This window comes from Carlito syrichta, unplaced genomic scaffold, assembly GCF_000164805.1.
Source record: "Carlito syrichta isolate Samal-C Ts95f unplaced genomic scaffold, Tarsius_syrichta-2.0.1 Scaffold315518, whole genome shotgun sequence".
In the NCBI taxonomy this organism is placed as follows: domain Eukaryota; kingdom Metazoa; phylum Chordata; class Mammalia; order Primates; family Tarsiidae; genus Carlito; species Carlito syrichta.
In genome coordinates this window covers 356450-376229 of record NW_007259614.1, presented here as the reverse complement: position 1 = coordinate 376229, position 19780 = coordinate 356450, and the positions used below count along the sequence as shown (strand labels likewise).

The following is a 19780-nucleotide window of genomic DNA, read 5'->3' as shown; positions in this document are numbered from 1 at the left end:
GTAATTCCGGCTACTCGGAAAGCTGAGGCAGAAGGATTGCCGGAGCCCAGCAGATCAAGGCTGTGGTGGCCGGGAGCGACCACTGCACTCCAGTCTGGGAGACAGAGTGAGACTCCAACTCAAAAAAAAAAATCAAAAAACTAACTCTGAATGTTCAAATACCTAAACATAAAACCTCAAACTATAAGAATCCTAGAAAACGTAGGAGACACCCTTATGGAAATTGGAACTGGCAACCAATTCCTATTCCGAACCCTAAATGCCTATACCTTAAGAAATAAGATAGACAAGTGGGATCTCATGAAACTAACATGCTTCAGTAAAGCAAAAGAAACCATCAAGAGAGCAGGGAGACCACCCACAGAATAGGAAAAAGTATTTGCCAACTGTATATCTGACAAAGACCTAACATTTAGGATCTATAAGGAACTCAAATGGGCCAAAAGAAAAAAATCAAACAGTCCCATTAAAAAGTGGGCAAAAAGCCGGGCTCGGTGGCTCAGCCTGTAATCCCGCGCCTTTGGGAGGCTGAGGTGAGTGGATTGCCTGAGCCCGCGGGGTCGAGATCCGCCTGGGCAGCGAGACCTCATCTCTATAGTAAATCAAAAAATCAGCCGGGCGTGGTAGCGCATGCCTGTAATTCCGGGTACTCGGAAGGCTGAGGCGGAAGGAACGCCAGAGCCCAGCAGGTCGAGGCTGCAGTGTCCGGGAGCGGCCACTGCACTCTAGTCTGGGCAACAGAGTGAGACTCCAACTCAAAAAAAAAAAAAAAAAAAGTGGGCAAAAGACATGAATAGACACTTCTCAAAAGAAGATATACGGGCAATCAACAGACACATGAAAAAGTGATCAGCCTCACTCATCATCAGAGAAATGCAAATCAAAACCACATTATTGAGATACCACCTAACCCCAGTAAGAATGGCCATCAATAATAAAACAAACAACAGGAGATGCTGGCAAGGATGCAGAGAAAAAGGAATGCTTCTACACTGCTGGTGGGAATGCAAACTAGTGCAACCTCCTTGGAAGACAGTGTGGTGGTTTTGAAACAACTAGAAATTGACCTTCCATATGACCCAGCAATTCCCCTATTGGGAATATACCTGGAGGATCTCAAATTATACAAAAAAGGTACCTGCACACGTATGTTTGTTGCAGCTCTATTCACAATACCAAAATCATGGCACCAACCACGTTACCCATCAAAGCTGGGTATTTTAAAACTGTGGATTTTAAAACTGTGGTACAAATACATAATGGAATATTATGCAGTCATTAAGAAGGACAATCATAAGGACTTTGCAGCAACTTGAATGGATTTGGAGTCGATCATACCTAGTGATCTATCACAGAAACAAAGAACAGAGTACCATCTGTTCTCATTCATAAGCGGACCCTGAACAATTATAATACTATAAGAAAGCGACTGGCAGTAGTGGAAAACTGTCAGGGGAAGGGGGGTAGAACTGGCAGTTGAGGGAACCTGCTAAGGGAGGGAGGGCCATACCTCATCAACAAGGGTACCTGCATAATCAACGTTTGTATACCTAACCCTGAATTGTACCCCACATCTTTATAATTTAAAAAAATAAAATGGTTTGGAGGAAAAAAAAAAAATTCATCTTCTTTTTCCAGCTCTAAATTTTTTTTTTAATTAGGAAGAATTATAAAGATTAAATTATATCAGGATTCAAATCTCAGTAATGGTATGTTAGCAATCTTACCATTAAGCAAAATAGCCTTTAAAAACTACATTTAAAGCCGGGCTCAGTGGCTCAGCCTGTAATCCCAGCACTTTGGGAGGCTGAGGTGAGTGGATTGCCTGAGCCCGCGGGTTTGAGACCCACCTGGGCAACTTGGCGAGACCTCACCTCTACAATAAATCAAAAAATTAGTCAGGCGTGGTAGCACGCGCCTGTAGTTCTAGATACTCGAAAGGTTGAGGCAGAAGGATCGCTGGAGCCCAGCAGGTCGAGGCTGCAGTGGCTGGGAGCGGCCACTGCACTCCAGTCTGGGTGACAGAGTGAGACTCCAACTCAAAAAAAAAAAAACAAAAAAACTACATTTAATTTTTTGATTACTTAATTCCATTTAGATGATAAGTATTTTTTAAAGCCTTATTTGGAAATTCTGAAAAAAATCTTAAGATCTCAACTTTGCTGTGTTAAAATATCCCAAAACCAAAAATATCCCAAATTCTACAACACCCAGGATAAATCATAACAAAGATAAAAGTTCAAAGAAGAAAAGATCAGAGAAAAATGAAATACTCCCTAATCAAACTTCAAAGGAATAGAATTTATAGGACTGCATCAAGTCCATAAAACTAAAAATTTAAATTAAAAGTCACCGGGTGTGGTGGCTCACGCCTGTAAATCCCAGCACTTTGGGGGGTAGAGGTGAAAGGATTGCCTGAGCCCATGGGTTCAAGACCAGCCTGAGCAACCTGGCAAGACCGCAGCTCTACAATAAGTCAAAAAACTAGCTGGGCATGGTGGCGCATGCCTGTGGTTCCAGCTACCTGGAAGGCTGAGGGAGAAGGATCACCTGAGCCCAGCAGGCTGAGGCTGCAGTGGCCATGAGTGTGCCACTGCACTCCAACCTGAGTTACAGTGAGACTCTGACTCAAAAAAAAAAAACCCCAAAAAATAAATTAATTAACAGTCTATTAAATAGGCTGCTGAGTGGTAAAAAGGAATTTGAGGAAGAAAAAGAAAAGAAAAAGAAAAGGCTGCTTAGGACTGCTAAACATTTTTCAGGAACTAAAGACAAAATATTTTTTGAGATGTGTCCAAGCTACGAATAAGTTTCCTCTGGAAAACATATTAGTAGGAGATGGTTTCTGATCAGTGATGCTGCTGAGTGGGTCGGCGGAGCAGAGCCCCATTCACTCGTACTGTTGCCAGTGCCACTGGTGCTGACCACAGCTGGGGGTGGGGGCAATCACTGTTTGACAGGTGGCCATAATGGCCATGTTATATTATAAAATTGCTAATAATAAGCTGCAATAATAATTACATATTGCTAAAACTTCAGATTTATTCTTGTATTCCCTAAGTTCCTTTCTGGCATTGGCCTCAGTCTACTATTAATTTTAACATTTTATCATTCAGCAATTGACTAAACTGTGCTATTAGTTAGCATCTTCCAGATATACAGTTAAGAGTTGTAAAGCCACAGGCCGAATTCTCCTCAGAAACCAATATAGTATATCTGCAGGAACAAGGCAACTGTACTTCTAGAAATCTATACATGTGCAGAATGGTGGATTCATTTGTGAATACTTTCCTCTTACAGTAACTCAAGAGTTTCTGCATTGACACTGTTGATATTTTGGACCAAATCATTTTTTTTTTTGTAGGGTCTATCCTGTGTATTGTAGGATGTTCAGCAGCATTCTTAGCCTCTACCCACAAGATGCCAGCAGCACTTCCAAGTCATAACAATTTTAAATGTCTCCAGACACTGCCAAATGTCCCCAGGTCAATAAAATTGTCCCTGGTTGAAAATCATGATGTAACTCCTTCTTTGTGTAACCCTGTAACTACAGGGACACAGATCACACAAAGCTTTCTGCTGACAGAAGGCACAGCAAACAACTCTCTGGGTAAGGTGAAGGTTAACTTACCTACATCCCCTTAACTTTGGTTCAGTGGGTACTGTAAGAGTGCTAAAAAGACAGTCATCTGATTTTTGGGCAAGGTTGCCAAGACAATTTAATGAAAAAGAATAGTCTTTTCAACAAATGGTTCTGGGACAACTGGATATTCACATGGAAAAGAACAAAGTTGGACTATCCTCTTCCTTATGCCATACGTAAAAATTAACTCCAAATGGATCATAAACCGTAAGAACTACAAAACTATAAAACTTTTAAGAAGAACCAAAGGCATAAATCTTTGTGACTTTAGATTAGGCAATGGTTTCTCAGATATGAGATCAGAAATACAAACAACAAAAGAAAAAATAAGGCTAGGTGCAGTGGCTCACGTCTGTAATCCCAGCTCATGGCAGGAGGATTGCTTGAGCCCAGGAGTTCGAGACCAACCTAGGCAACATAGCAAGACATCGTTTCCCCCTCAAAAAATAAAAATATTAGCTGGGCATGGTGGTGTGTGCCTATGGTCCCAACTACTTGGGAGGTTTAAGGCCAGAGAATCACCTGAGCCAAGGATGTCAGCCTGGGTGACAGAGTGACCCTTGATTCAAAAATAAAAATAGGAGAAAAAAAAACAACAGATAAATTGGACTTCATCAAAATTTAACACTTGTGTTAACAGACACTATCAAGAAACTGAAAAGCCAACCCAAAGAATAGAATAAAGTATTTATATATATGATAAAGCTCTAAAATCCAAAATATGTAAAGAATTCTTACAATTCAACAATGAGAAGACAAATAACCTGAATAAAAAATGGGCAACACATGAACAGACATTTCTCCAAGGATGATATAAAATGAAAAATACATAAAAAGATGCTCTACATCCTTAGTCATTAGGGGACTGCAAATAAAAACCACAATGAAATATCACTTCATACCCAGTAGAGTGACTTTATCAAAAAGACAGACAACACGAGTAAAGACGTGAAGAAACTGGAACCGTCACACACTCCTGCTGAGAATGCAAAATGATGCAGCTAGCTTTGGAAAACAGTCTGGCAGTTCCTTGAAAGGTTAAACAGAGTTACCAGAAATTCCACTTCTAGGTACATACCCAAGAGAAATAAAAAACTATGTCCACAATAAAATGTTGTACACAAATGTTCATAGCAGCATTATTCATAAAGCTAAACAATCCAATGTCCATCAACTGGATAAATAAAATACACTATTAAATATTCCATATAATAGAATACTATAAAGCCATAAAAAGAAATAAGTATGATGCATGCTACAACACAGATGAACCTTGAAAATATTATATGGTACTATTTATATGAAATGTCCAGAAAGACAAATCTTTACAAAGTAGATTAATGGTTGCCAGGGGCTGGGAGAAAGGGATATGGGGGGCAGGAAGGGAATGGTGACTGCTAATGGATACAGTTTCTTTTGGGGGTGATGAAAATGTTCTAAAATTTACTGTAGTGATGGTTGCACAACTCTGTGAATATACTAAAAATCATTAGAAAATTGTACATAAATTCTATCTCACTAAAGCACCACCTAGGGTATCTGCCAGATGGGTTACACTTAACAGAGACCATACTACATGTTTGTTAAGACTTGATGCTTTCGTGCAACAAAGTGACTTACAGTAAGACACTCCTTCAGGGACTCCTAATCCCAGGAAGCTATACCTCAATGGGGAAAGAAAATCTCCCATTTTTACAGCTGGGATCTGAGCTAGGCTCTCATCTGACCCTTCAGGATCCTGAGCCTGAAAGGGACAGGCCATAATGATAAGTTAGGGAGAAGTCAGGCAAAAAGGCAGCAGAGTTCCACCTCCTCTGTCAGACCCATACTCTGAGTATCTTCCAGTCCCTTGCATAACTGCAATCCCCACAACCTCTAGCAGCCCTGGATCAAACCAGCCCTGATGGGGATGGGGACAAACCCCTCCGGTTTCACGCTTTGTCTCTACAGGGCAGGTCTTGGATCAAAACCACCTTCCTGTGCACCTTTTTCCTGGATGGTATGAAACTGAGAGATCTTGCTTTGGGGAACAAGAGAGCTGCCAGGTTCTGCAGTCATCTGCTCAGCTGGGTTCCAGAGAGGAAGCTATTAGCAGGGCTCCCCAGCAGAGGGCACCACCTGTCCAAGGCTGAGCCCCTTTACCAGCTAAAAGCCAGGCGCAACCAAAGCCAGACAAATCCAGCTAACTTAAGTGCCACAAGGATATCAGGCTCACCGGACACAAAGCCTACATTTATCTGTCTGCAGATGCTGCCCAGATAGCCACGCTGAGCCTGCACAAGCCACCTTCCCACCAAGACTGCAGGAAGCACTTGTGACAGTGGTCTTGTCTAGAGAGCATCACAGGGACTCAGAGTGGCTACAAGGTGCTGCTGCATGAACTTGAATTATGCACGCAAAACCTAATTGCAAAGGAACAGAATCCATGAAGAGAAACCGAGGGGTTGCCTATTGTTATACTGCAGTATTCACAGCACTACACAACTCCCCTGTGGTGCCTACCCAGAAACAGCAATTTGGCTTTTTTTCTTAAAGAGATGGGGTCTCGCTGTGTTGCCCAGACTGGAGTGCAGCAGCTCTTCACAGGTACAATCATTGCATACTACAGCCTCAAACTGTGGCCTCAGGCAATCCTTCCACCTCAGTCTCCCAAAGAGCTGGGACTGCAGGTGCACACAATTGTGCCTGGCTTGGACAATTTTAATAAGGCAAAGCTTCTCTACTAAGAGCAACCTAAAATTTTAGATATGGTCTGCCAAAATTCAGCGGCTAGTCTAAACAAATCAGCAGGTGTGGTTTCAAACTCAATGTGGCTCCAGCTATGTTCTGAGACACCTGTGGGCCACAGAGTATCTCCAATTCCCATCATCTCCTCTGCCCTGAGCATGCAACATCAGGGACTGGGACTCTGTCCCAACACTACTCGGCTTCAGGCTTGAAAACAGGACTCTCACCACCCCCCTTTCATGCCCCCAGCACTGCAGAGACCAGGATCACAGAAAACCAAAAGAGCAACCAATACCAAATATTGGGAATACTTGACACAGGGCTTGAGAGATGAGAAGATGGAGCGCTCTCTAGGGCTCATGGTCCCATGTTGGCAGAGTGAGCACTATAGACATCTGAGCATTCGCCTTCCAGATGTCAACATCTGCCCTTCTCAAAGGCAGGTTGAAGGGGTAGGAAGAATGGAGAAGGGATGGAAAGGTATCAGTGTGGCTCAGAGAAGATCTGTGATAGAAAGAAAATACTGGTTTTGCTATGAAAAAGAGCTCGGTTCTTATCCTATCTTTATGATGAGAGACCAAGTTAGGATGCCATTCAATTTCCCAGTTTGAAAAACGAAGCCAATAATACCTACTTCTCAGAGTTCACATGAAGACTGAAGACGCTCACATACGTAATATCAACAAAGGCCAGCCTTGCCTGACCTTGCCTTTGCACACTCCACTTGAATGACCAATTCATAGTATCACACTGTAACCCAGACACCACATGGGAGACCCCTACAGTCAGTAACAAGGCAGCTGCTGCCTTGGGGACCATGGAAATGAGGCTGGAAGCAAGCCACCTAGGGATGTTTTCCCTCAAAATCAATGTCACCTTCTTTAATCCCCGTCCTGATCATGACATTGTGGGTTTAGAGAGATCCTAAGGAACAAGTGAGCCCAGATGGAAGATGGGAAGCTTCGTGGTTGGAAGGCAGCCATCCTACCTGATGACACAGTTGCCCCGGTTGGATGCAAAGATGACAATGGGGGCGATAGAAGATTCCAGGGCCCGGTGCAGGTAGGTGAAGCATTCAATGTCCAGCATGTGGACCTCATCAACAAACAGCACACCTGGAACCAGCTCAGCAATGCCCTGGTCGATGTACTTGTTCACCACCTTGTTAATCTCCCCTCGAAGTTTGTCTAGGAGATGGCAAGCACAAGCAGGCAAGGTCAGCACCAGGTCAGGGGAGACTGTCACTCTTTCTCTGCTCCCCCACCTAAATCCAAACCCAAGCTTGGAGCCTAGTTTTCCTACTAGCTGTGTGACCACAAGCAGGGAATACCCCCACTCCAGCCTTCAGTGCCATCATCTGAACACAGGGATAATCACACCTGAAGGTCAGCCTCCTTGAAGAAATGTTTGATTACATTTGCAAAAGATTGTAGCAGCGTTCTGCGTTGGAAGTGCCTTCCTGGGCAACACACTACCCACCATGCCATACCGTCTCCCACACACCCACTTTAGCTCCCTGCCAAAAGGCTGTAGCCACTTTCTATGTGGAAATGCTTTCCCAGGCATGGGCCCACACCGTCCCACTCCCCACCATGCCATATCCTTTCCCACACACCCACTGCAGCTCCCTGTCTGATCTGGGAGACAGTGGAGTTTGGGAGTCCTGGGTGAAATGAATTTTCATATGCAAATCCTCTTGTTCTGCACTCAGCAACCTTTCTCTTGGTCCCATACAACAATGCTTAGGTTAATTAACTTTCAATCAAGTGCCTGGACCAAGGAAGAGGGTGTGTTTAGAATCCTGAGCAGAAACCTACGAAGAATGAAAGGCTCTGAAGAAATGCCCGATTTCAGAGCTCCTAGAGGGACGAGTCTCTCAAAAGTTACAAAACCCATTAGGTCACAGTGCTCATTGTCCAAGTCAGCTTCTGTACCACCATCAGGAGGGAGGTGCTCACAAACGGAGCAAGAAGATCCCTGCAGTGTCTTCCACTACAGACATTATGCCATGACTGTCCAAAGAGGACGCATGCTCAAAATCAGGCCAAAGACAGAAACTGCTCTTGACAACTCTCATAGAAAGGTCTCAGATTGCTCTTCTGGCTAAAACGTTAAAGATGGCATTTGCTTTAATGTTTGGCTAGCATTCTAAGGTAACAAAACTATAGGTATAATTAGAAAAAAGAGGAACAAAAAAGGTCCACACTGGAGCAGCAACATCCCCTGCAGAGCTCTGGGAAGCTGCTCAGCGTGGTCTGTGGAGCTGCCCCATGCTCTGGTGGGGAGGAGGATGGCACTGCCAAGGCAGTGGAGCCTCTGCTCCAGTGGGATTTATCCTGTAGAGATGGGCGACACAATCTACAGAAAACTGTGACTGCCATGGGGCCCAAGAGCACACAGTATGCTGTATGCTGTCTAAATGCTGCCAGAGACTTAGGACAGAGTCAAGCTCTGAACTCCGAGGACGACAAAATCTGTTCCAAGGCATTTCTGCAGGTCAGGGGATACCCTCACAGAGCCTCAAGAGCTTGTCTGAGCCTAGAGCTCTTTGGTTTTGTTCCTTGCTCACAGGTCTTGCTGTTTCTCTTACCTGTAATTTCTGTCTTCTTTGGCTTCATTAACTGGCCCATCATGGACAGGATATCTTGTCCCCCCTGTACAAAAGAAGAAGACTTACAGAGTCAGCACTGCTTTTTAAGGCAGCAGCCACAGCCTCATTCCCCTGCACTCTAGAAGTCTCCACTGTCAACTCAACATGGGGTCCTGAGGTACAGGGATACCTTCCCAAAGCTAAACAAAGAAGAATTTTTAGAAATACCCCCTGAATTGTAGGGATCAAATGAACTCCTTTAATGGGAAATATAAACTCGATGGGACCTGCCGAGCCTCCCTCTCAGCCCTATCTTTTTCCAATCCCTTATTCCTTGATTACCCACACAGAACCACAAACGCTTCCTCGCACATTCTCAAGCTATTTTGTGACTCAATGCTTTTGCATATTCAACTCCATCTACCAGGAATGCCATTCTCTTTTCTGGAAAGCTCCTCATCATTAAAATTCAGGTCAAATGCCACAGAGGTATGGAGTGTCTCACCCTAAATGAGTTCATGTCTCCCTTCCAATGTTCCTGGCTCCTTTAGGAACAGATGGAACTATCAGAGTAAGTATAAAGACCATAATCACATTCCCATGTCTCCTCTCACCAGACTGGGCCACCGGGTCACATTAGCCTAGTCCTTTACCTGGAGCTCCTCAGTTTAGAGAGCCCATCCATACAGAGTGGTTGATTAAGTAACAAGTTTGTCACTCCTCTGCATCCTCCTGCCAGCTCCTAACAGTGTAGTCAGCAAGAGTTTTGTCATTTATTCTGTATTTGTCATTTATTCAGTACTTACTGATCACCTGTTGGCTACCAGGCCCTGGGATACAGAAGTGCTCATTAAATGTTAAATAGGTAAAGAAGCAAATGTTCCCTGAGCACTTAAAACATATGGTCCCCAAAACAGTCCTACCAGGTAGGAAGAAATTTAAAATCAAATAGCCCTACATCACAGTAAATCCAGAGAACCAAAGTGACAAATTAACCAAGCCTGTTAGTGATGAAGTAACACAGTTCCTGACTTCTGACTCTTGACCAAGCACTCTTCCCAAGTCAAAGGTTCCCAAAAGGTCATTTTGGGAATGGCCATTCCACCAACTAAGGGGACGTGCTGGACCAGGAGGAGTTTTCAGTCAGCTCTTGACCAAAGTTCCAAGGAACAAAACACCCACAGATCAAATTTCAAGTAAGAAAGCCCAATATTCCCTAACAGTGAAGAGGTGTCTCTTTCAGGATGAAGATCAAACCAGAAGACTACTTGCAGGGAAGAGTTGTGTTTTCTTTCCTTTAATCACACATTTCCCAAAAATATCATCAAGTGATAACATACTTTTCTACATTTCACCAGTCAAGGCATAAGTATCCATCTGCATGAGGAGGAAAAGACAGTTCCAGCTCAAAGCTAAAAAACTGGAATTTGCTGAGCGGGGGAAAGACACAGCTTTGTCAGGCTTTCTGAAATCCTGTAAAGGGCTCACAGAACACTCCTGCCCTCTTACCATTAACACCCAGAGAATCCCAGACACAAACCTGCTGTTGGAGAGAAGCCACAGAGGAAGCTGGCTAGCTCCCGGCCAGAGGCTTGGTTGGGATAAGAAACAATACACATGAAATCATCTGTGACTAGTGCATTTGAATTGGAACAAAGGAGTCCCTCGTAGCTCATGTCGATGTTAATTGCTGAACATTACAGATAGAAAAGGACCGTCTGCCTCAAGAAACAACAGCAAGACTCTGACAATTCATTCCCAGAGCTTCTGTGCACATACAAAAGGGCTAGTGTGCCAGGTCACTCAGGCATCGAGGCAGTACCTGGGGCCGTGCGTTAGCCACATCCAAGTCATGCAAGGTCACATCCTGGATGATTTCTTTCTTTTTGTGCACATCCCCCTTTGGCAATGGGACATACTCTTCAGCTTCAAGGTCGAATTCTGTGGCATAGGTATCACACCTGCCCTGCCTCTGCAAAAAGAGAGAACGATGAGTGCCTGGTGAGTTTTCACTGCCAAGTCTCCAAATGGCACAGTGCTAAGTGAGATAAAGGTCTCAGTTCCCACTGTGGGGCTTGCAGCCTACTTGACAAACTCCAAATATGCCCCTACCCTGCTGCCAAGAGAAGGGAGCTATCTGCTCATCACCAGGCTCCAAAAACTGGTTGAAAAACACCTGATACTTTCTCCAAAAATTTCCCCACCCCCTCTCTCTCTTTTAACTGTATGCAATTCCTGATAAAGGGCAAACCCAGTAGATTAACTGGAGACGGAGGGAGCTGTTGAGACTCTTTTGTAGGTAGGTGATTTATTGTATGATATGAAGTATTATGCTCATCCATTAAACAGTGAGGAACACTGTACAGGACACTGAAAATCAGATATAAAAAGAATGCCAACTAATGCAGCATTCCTTCCCACATGCATATATCTTGGGAAGAAAATACCAAAGAGATAAAAGGAAGATTAAATACACTGCACATTTCAATTTGAAAATGACTAAAGTTGTTTTGGTTTCTCACCCTGTACTCCCAATCTAAACAGGTTTTAGTATTTTTCTAACAGACTGTCTGTTTTAATCATGAGAAGGTTAAAGAATGAAGATAAAGGGAAAGTCAACTTTATTATACATAAAGGGACAACTGTTGACCTTCCATCAGCATTGCACCAGACGCCAGCCTCCTTCCTACACACCCCGCACCCTCTGAAGAAAGCCAAGTCTCCTGTCACTTAGGCCTCCTCATGGCAAACAAATCAGAACAATGCTTTGTCCCAAGGAAGGCATTACCTTCACGGCCCCACTGTTGGCTTCAATGTATATCACATCCCCAGCCTCTACTCGCTCTTTTTGCAAACTTTCAAAAATGCTGGGATCCAGCTAAATAAGAAAAAGAAAAAGTAAATTAGAGAACTCTAATACATATTCTATTTCTTTCTGATATCCTGTGAGGTACCTTCCATAAGGAATGCAAAGCTTGTAATTGTGTGTATAGAGCCTATTGTGTGTGTGTGCATGTGCGCAAGTGTGTGTGTATTAGGACATGTGAATGTATGAGTGCCATACAAGAGACTGGAGTGAGGGGTTGAGCTATCAAGGAGGGGGCCTTGTATGCCTGCGTGCCTATGTGATACAGGTTTGAGAGAGGGAGACAGGAGACACCTACTCTCCTCCTTCCCTTGACTCCAGAGCTGTCCACTGGCAGCAGGGTTTTTAAAAATATGCCCCTGGACATCTTGTGTCATAGCCCCTAACACTCCTCCTGAGATCTCTATCCTTGCTTCACTCCTTCACTCTCTTCACCTCAGGTGGGATAGACCTTTCTGCAACTGAAGAACCTGCCAGTACCTGCTTGCCAATCTCAAGACTGGCATTTTGCAGGGCCTATGATTTTAGAAAAGGTTCTCAGAGCTTCAGCTGCTTCATCTATATAGCATCACTGAGGTACAATCACAGATGTGTAGAACTGAAAGAAAAACATAAATCAAATTTTTCCAAATCTTTGGACTCAAATCCCAGTGTTTGTGCTCTTGGGCCTGCCTGCTTCTATCTCCAGGAAAGGAAATGAGCACATTTTGAGAACTGTTGCTTTTCTCCAGCTCATCTAGATTCAGGCTACCCTCAGAGATTAATATTCAGAGATTAAATTCCAGGTTCTTGTTGGATGTCCCCTTCACCTGTTCCATTTAAATGAAATAGCAAAAAAAAAAAAAAAAGTTAATCTATAGAAATAGGAAGTAGAATAGTAGTTGACCAGGGCTCTAAGTGGGAATGGGGTGATTGTAAATGATCATGAAGACTCTTTTCGGGACGATGAAAATGTTCTAAGCCAGGCTCGGTGGCTCAGCCTGTAATCCCGTGCCTTTGGGAGGCTGAGGTGAGTGGACTGCCTAAGCCCACGGGTTCAAGACCCGCCTAGGCGGCGAGACCTCATCTCTACAATAAATCAAAAAATCAGCCAGGCGTGGTAGCGCATACCTGTAATTCCAGCTACTCAGAAGGCTGAGGAGGAAGGATCACCAGAGCCCTGCAGGTCGAGGCTGCAGTGGCCGGGAGTGGCCACTGCACTCCAGTCTGGGTGACAGAGTGAGACATCAACTCAAAAAAAAAAAAAAGAAAATGTTCTAAAATTAGGTTGTGCCAATGGCTGTATGAGGGAAACCTCCCTCCAATAAAACAGAATTTATGTATAAAAAATTATAGGCCAGGCGCTGTGACTCATAACTGAAATCCTAGCACTTTAGGAGGCAGAGACAAGAAGTCTGCCTGAGTCCATGGGGTTCAAGACCAGTCTGGGTAACTTGGCAAGACCTCGTCTCTACAACAAATCAAAAATTAGCCAGGCATGGTAGCACATGCCTATAGTTATAGTTACTTGAAAGGCTGAGGCAGAAGGATTGCCTGAGCCCAGCCATGAGCATGTCTCTGCACTCCAGCCTGGGTGACAGAGTGAGACTCTGACTCAAAAAAAAAATAAATAAAATAAATTGTGTGTTTTCAATTCTTACACGTTTAAACTTCAGTCACCTTCAAAGTACTCTCAATTTGATGCAATACACCTATCGAGAGGCTGTTTCCACTGCTCAAAACAGTCCTTGAACTCTTCAATTCTGATGCCTCCTAGTGCTTCTGCCGTTTTTTGTTTCACCTCCTCCACACTGGCAAAATGTTTCCCTTTGAGGACTTTTTTCATTCAAGAAAACAAAGTATCAGGGCAAGACTGGGCAAACAGGGAGGGTGGGGCACAGGGTCATGCCACTTTGGGTCAAAAACTGCTGAACACTCAGCTCGGTGTGGGCAGCTGCACTCATAAATCACCTGTCATGAAATGGGTAAATACGTTGAATCTCAAAAAAAAATTCACTGAAGCTGAACACAGCCTCTCACAACAACACTAGCTGGCACACTGATGCCGATGGGTCCCCAGAACACTTGCTCAGCAGGGGAGGCCTGTACTACAAGGGGTCTGCCCTCCAAAAGATAATTCCAGTTTTCTGGGTTCCCCCTCATACAACTGTGTAAATACATTGAAATTTCTTGAATTGTGCACTTAAAACAGGTAGACTTTATTTAAAATTTCACCTTAATAAACCTGTTAAAAACAACCCTCGCAGCAGCAAACCCAGGGTTCGGTCTCCCCTTCACTGGGTGGGGTCTGATGGCTTCCTACAGGCACTGCTGGGAGCCTGAGAACACCGCGGGTAAGCCCCCCAGGCAGGGCCTGGCAGGAACAGGGCCAAGATTACGAAGATCTTCTTCTTCCTAGGACACAGACACCTCCTTCATACTTAAATCTCCATCAGGTATTTGAGTTTCTTCTATCCAAATATCTTATACACGTGCTAAAAGTACCTAGAAGTATTCGTTTTGGAAGAAAAATTTCAATTTGTTATTTTCTTAAAGAAACTGTACAAAGCAGCTTTATGAATAGCTGAAATTTAAACCATTTAAGCTGCATGCCTTATTTCATCTACTCTGCATTGGAGAGTATACCTTTTTTGCCTCAAGCATTTTTATACCGGTTAATTTCCCAAATGAATTGACTGAAGATGTAATTACTGGAAAGGTGGCAGCTCCTACTAAGAAATCTAATTAATTGAGAATGGAAGTGGGGGGTAGGTATAAAAGAGATATTTGCAGAGGCAAGCTCCTGAGATGGAAACCCTGTTAGGAAAAAGAAAAATAGCCCTTTGAAGAAGTGACATTTTTATGATCTCCATAAAGCAGTGACCAAGAAACAACCTTATAGAATCAAAGAACCATAAAATCGTAGAACAGAGTAAAGATGAAGAAATCATATGGCCGATCTATTGCAGTTTATAGATGAGAAAACTGAGTCCCAGAGAGCTCAAATGACTTCCAAAGGTCACACAGCAAGTTGGAGGGCAAACAGCATAATGGTTAGGGCTCAGGAAGTCAGCTCTGCCACTTAACTAGCTGTATCATCTGAGAATAACTGTTTAACATCTTTATAAACCTCAGTCCCTTTATCTATAACATGAGGGAAACTTACACACACACACACACACACACACACACACACACATAAATAAGGTTATGACAACAAATGAAATTTTTGTTGAAGTACTTAGTCCAGGGCCTGGCACATACAATAAATTAGAGCTATAATTATAATATTATTAATAATAAAAGAAGGAGGAGGCAAAGCCTATAATGTGGATTGCCCCAATTCTCCAACTGAAGGCTCTCATGGTAACATTAACAGCTACCACTCATTAGGTAACTAAGTGCCACATCCAAAGCTACAAGTTTTAACCTGATAACTCTGACAGGCAGTTATTATTCCCATTTAACAGATAAAGAAACTACTGCTCAGAAGGTACGTCACTTGCCTATTGCCCTACAGCTGCCAGTAACAGAGTCAGGATTTTGACCCCAAAACTCATGCTCTTCTCCGAAGCACCTTACTGCCTGCATCCTAAAGGTTTATAGGACGGGTGGCTGTGAAGGACTTTCGAGGACTAGCAGCCACTGTTACTGCTACAGCCTCTCCACAAAGCCTTGGCCTGTGGAGAACCAACTACTGAAGCGACTGCAGATATCTAGGCCCTGACACAGGATCTGCAGTCAGGATTCTGCATGTAACCCCTGGGAAGTCCATCTATCATCTGTTATTCAGCTCTTCACTGATTACTCAACGCTGCTTCTTTCTGTGAGCATGAGCACTGATAACTGGTAAAATTAAATGCCCAGGTTTAGAGAAAGGCCCAGGGCCTCTGACACATGGTCATAATATGGGATATGAGATGGCAGAAACACTTGACTTAACTACACAGCTCACATTTTAACATACAGTTTCCTAGGAGTAATAAGAAAAGTAAGAGTTGTTATCTTCATTGAATCCTCCTATATGCAAGCATCCTCAAACAGTCCTGTGAGGTACCATTACCCACAGGACACAGGCGAGGAACCTGGGTCACAGAGAGGTTATACCACTTGCCTAAAGCCACCCTATATTGGGAGATTCAAGAGAAAAGAACCCACAAATATGTACTCACTTTCAACTGTTTGGTTCCTTTGGCTGTTTTGAGTCCTATAATCACATGGCTAATGGTCTTGCCATACCCCCCCATGGGGTTCTCTGTCTCACATGGAGTTAGCTCTGTGACTTCACCTTCATAAACTTCCTTGGTCTCCTTTATCCGCAGCCCTGGAAGAGACGGCAGATGGGCCACTTTGAGAAGCAGAATCCTCTCTCACAAGCTCTCTTTCTCACTCATTAACAGAGTCCAAAACTTCCATGTCATAAGAACTGACACATCAAATAATGTACGTTCAAGAGTGACATCATGGGTAGAAAAGTAATATAAACACATAAATGTACACTGAAGGTACTATTCAGAAAGGCAGAAAAAAATTGTATTTCAACTCTTTAAAGGGATTTTCTAGGTTCAAGTCCAGAACTACAGAGATAAGTTATAATTTCCAAACTGTTGCAGATATCTGCTACACCTCCAATGGGGTGAAATTTAGCTTTAGAGTCTAATCCAGTCTCTGAACCCACACACAGGATTCTACTCCATCAGGGCAGTAACTACCAAAAATTCCTGCGCCCTTGTTTCCTGCATTTTTGACTCCTAAAGGAAATTTTAAAGCCAACGAAACAACTCACTACACTCCTGACACTGTCAAGCCAGAGAGTGATACTCCCAAAGTGCTAGGATCACAGGCATGAGCCCCCACGTCTGGCCAAAAAGGAAATAAGGTTTTCTAGCAAAGCCATAATAATCATTAGTAACTGAAGATTTTCTTAAACAGGAAGATAAAATGCACATCACTAAACACTGCTTCTCTGAAAACACATATATCACACTCATCTCACACAGATGCATGCACAAACTCTCTCTCTTCTATGATTCCTAAAATCTAGGTCAAGGAACACAGATGGTTTTTTTCTTTTTTTTTGAGTTGGAGTTTCACTCCGTCGCCCAGACTGGTGTACAGTGGCCGCTCCTGGCCACCGCAGCTTCGACCCACTGGGATCCGGCGAGCCTTCCGCCTCAGCCTTCCGAGTAGCCGGAATTACAGGCACGCACTACCACGCCCAGCTAATTTTTGATTTATTGTAGAGATGAGGTCTCACCAAGTTGCCCAGGTGAGTCTCGAACCCACAGGCTCAGGCAATCCACTCACCTCAGCCTCTCAAAGGCGCGGGATTACAGGCTGAGCCACCGAGCCCAGCTACAGATGGTTTGTTCAAAGCCACATCATAAATAAGTTAACAGCTAGTAAATCTACTTTCAGAGGATTCTAGACATATCAACAAGAAAGACATTCTAAGTCACTGTATCTGTCATCAATTCAGAGGTGAGAAGGAAACATTCTTGGGTCACATTAGTTGAAGATGTGTATTGGAGAGGTCCCTAAATTTACAGGAAAGCTGGCAGACCACACCAATAGAAATAAACTGCACACTGGGTGTGGTGGTTCACGCCTGTAATGTCAGCACTTTGAGAGGTGAAAGGACTGCCTGAGCCCAGATGTTCAAGACCAGCCTGGGCAACTTGGAGAGACCTCATCTCTACAATTAATTAAAAAAATTAGCCGGGCATGATGGCACACGCCTGTAGTTCCAGCTACTTGGAAGGCTGAGGTGGAAGGATCGCCTAAGCCCAGCAGGTTGAGGTTGTAGTAGCCATGAGCATGTCACTGCACTCTAGCCTGGGCAACAGAGTAATATTCCAACAAAAAAAAAGGTAGGGAGGGAGAGGGAGAGAGAAAGAGAGAGAGAGAAAGAAAGAGAAGGAAGGAAGGAAGGAGGGAGGGAAGAAAGGAGAGAAAGAGAGGGAGAAAAAGAAAGAGAAAAAGAATGAAAGAATGAAAGAAAAAAAACAAAGAAGGAAAGGAAGGAAGGAAGGAAGGAAGGAAGGAAGGAAGGAAGGAAGGAAAGAAAGAAAGAAAGAAAGAAAGAAAGAAAGAAAGAAAGAAAGAAAGAAAGAAAGAAAGAAAGAAAGAAAGAAACTGCAAGTGCATCATCACTGTGCCCTGCTTGATCCTCACCCATTGAACAGTGAAGACAACCTGAGGTGCCATCAGACTTCACACTTTAAGCTAGTCCTGTGAAGCAGACAGGGTGAATACCCTTCATCTCTATTTCAGATAAGAAGTCAACTCCAAGAGGTAAAGCAAGAGGTCATTTCCTCCCTTGTGATAGACCCAGAAATGGAGTCCAGGTCTGCAGGACAAGTTTCTTCCCATACCACAGGGCCACAGCTCTCTGGCAGTCAGCAACCTGTTCCACAATACAGAGACTCTCTTATCTGAAACTCTTTTGGATTTTTTCAGATTTTTTAATATTTGCATATACATATGAGATATTTTGGTGATTTCAAGTCTAAACATGAAATTCACTTACGTTTCATATATACCTCAAACACATTGCCTTAATTTTATATAATATTTAATAACTGTGCATGAAACAAAGTCAGTGTACACTGAACCATCAGAAAGCAAAGGTGTCACTATCTCAGTCACCATGTGGCCTCATGTTGGCACTCAAAAGCTTGTAGATTTTGGAGCCAGAATTTAGATTTTCCGATCAGGAATGCTCTAAACTGTATTGCTCCTCCTTTTCCCCCTTCCAGTTAATATGTGCCACTGATCTCCCCTTTCTGCCAGCACTTGGGTGTGACTCCAGTCTCCATCTATCTAATATATACTTTGCCCATAGGAAAAAAAATAGAGAGAAATATAAGAAAAGCTCATAGATCTAAAAGATATGTCACACATCAACCAATCCATTATATACACCGTATCCTAACTAAAACAATGAAGACTATTAAAAAAACCACATTATGATTCTTTTGAGACAACTAGAAATTTGAAAATTAACTAGATATTTGACAATATTAAGGAATTATTGTTATTTTAAGTCCTTACTTTCAGAGATACATACTGAAATATTTATGGATAAAATGTTTATAAATAAAAAAGGTCTGCAATTTGCTTCAAAACGATCTGGGAGGAATATGATAAGGGCCACATATCAATCAAGATTAATCATGAGTTGAAGCTGGTGACAGGTATGGGCTATGGTCATCGTGTCACTTGATGACTTTCGTTCATTTGAAATTTTCCATAATAAAAGTTTTAAAAAGAGAAAAAGAAAAAACAATGGCCGGGCTCGGTGGCTCAGCCTGTAATCCTGTGCCTTTGGGAGGCCGAGGTGAGTGGATTGCCTGATCCCGCGGGTTCGAGACCCACCTGGGCAACTTGGCAAGACCTCATCTCTGCAATAAATCAAAAATCAGCTGGGCGTGGTAGCACGCGCCTGTAGTTCCAGCTACTAGGAAGGCTGGGGCGGAAGGATGGCCAGAACCCAGCAAGTCGAGGCTACAGTGGCCGGGAGTAGCCACTGTGCTCCAGTCTGGGCGACAGAGTGAGACTCCAACTCAAAAAAAAGAAAAAGAAAAAGAAAAAGAAAAAACAATGAAATACCATGTTACAACTTCCAGAATTGCTAAAATTAAAAAGACTGGCAACACTAAGAGTTGGCGGAGCTATAGAACAACAGAGGAAGGTGTAAACACTGCTGATGGGAATATAAATTGGTACAAATACTTTAGAAACAAAAGTGAACACATATACAACCCATGACTCTGCAACTCAATTCCTAGGTATATACCTAATAGGAATGGGTGCATTTGTGCACTACGTGACATAGATAGTAATGTTCACAATTGCCAAACACTGGCAAAACTCCAGTGTCTATGAAGAATGGAAGAGATAACTAAATTGTGGTATACCAGCCGGGCTCAGTGGCTCAGCCTGTAATCCCGCGCCTTTGGGAGGCTGAGGTGAG

At 43.3% G+C, this 19780-nt stretch overlaps 1 protein-coding gene across 3 annotated transcripts in view; it reads right to left on the bottom strand.

The window, feature by feature from the left end:
• Positions 1-19780, bottom strand: part of RUVBL1 (RuvB like AAA ATPase 1) — a 54469-nt gene that overhangs the window by 14911 nt on the left and 19778 nt on the right. For 2 of the 3 annotated variants that reach the window (XM_008072923.2, XM_008072922.1), the window contains exons 4-8: positions 15978-16129; positions 11749-11838; positions 10783-10932; positions 8961-9024; positions 7359-7557 (exon numbers count right to left, since the gene is read on the bottom strand). In XM_008072923.2, coding sequence (XP_008071114.1) covers positions 7359-7557; positions 8961-9024; positions 10783-10932; positions 11749-11838; positions 15978-16129 — 655 coding nt within the window. Of the gene's footprint in view, positions 1-7358; positions 7558-8960; positions 9025-9188; positions 9192-10782; positions 10933-11748; positions 11839-15977; positions 16130-19780 lie in introns of all 3 variants that reach the window. The other variant, XM_021706396.1, reaches the window with a different exon arrangement.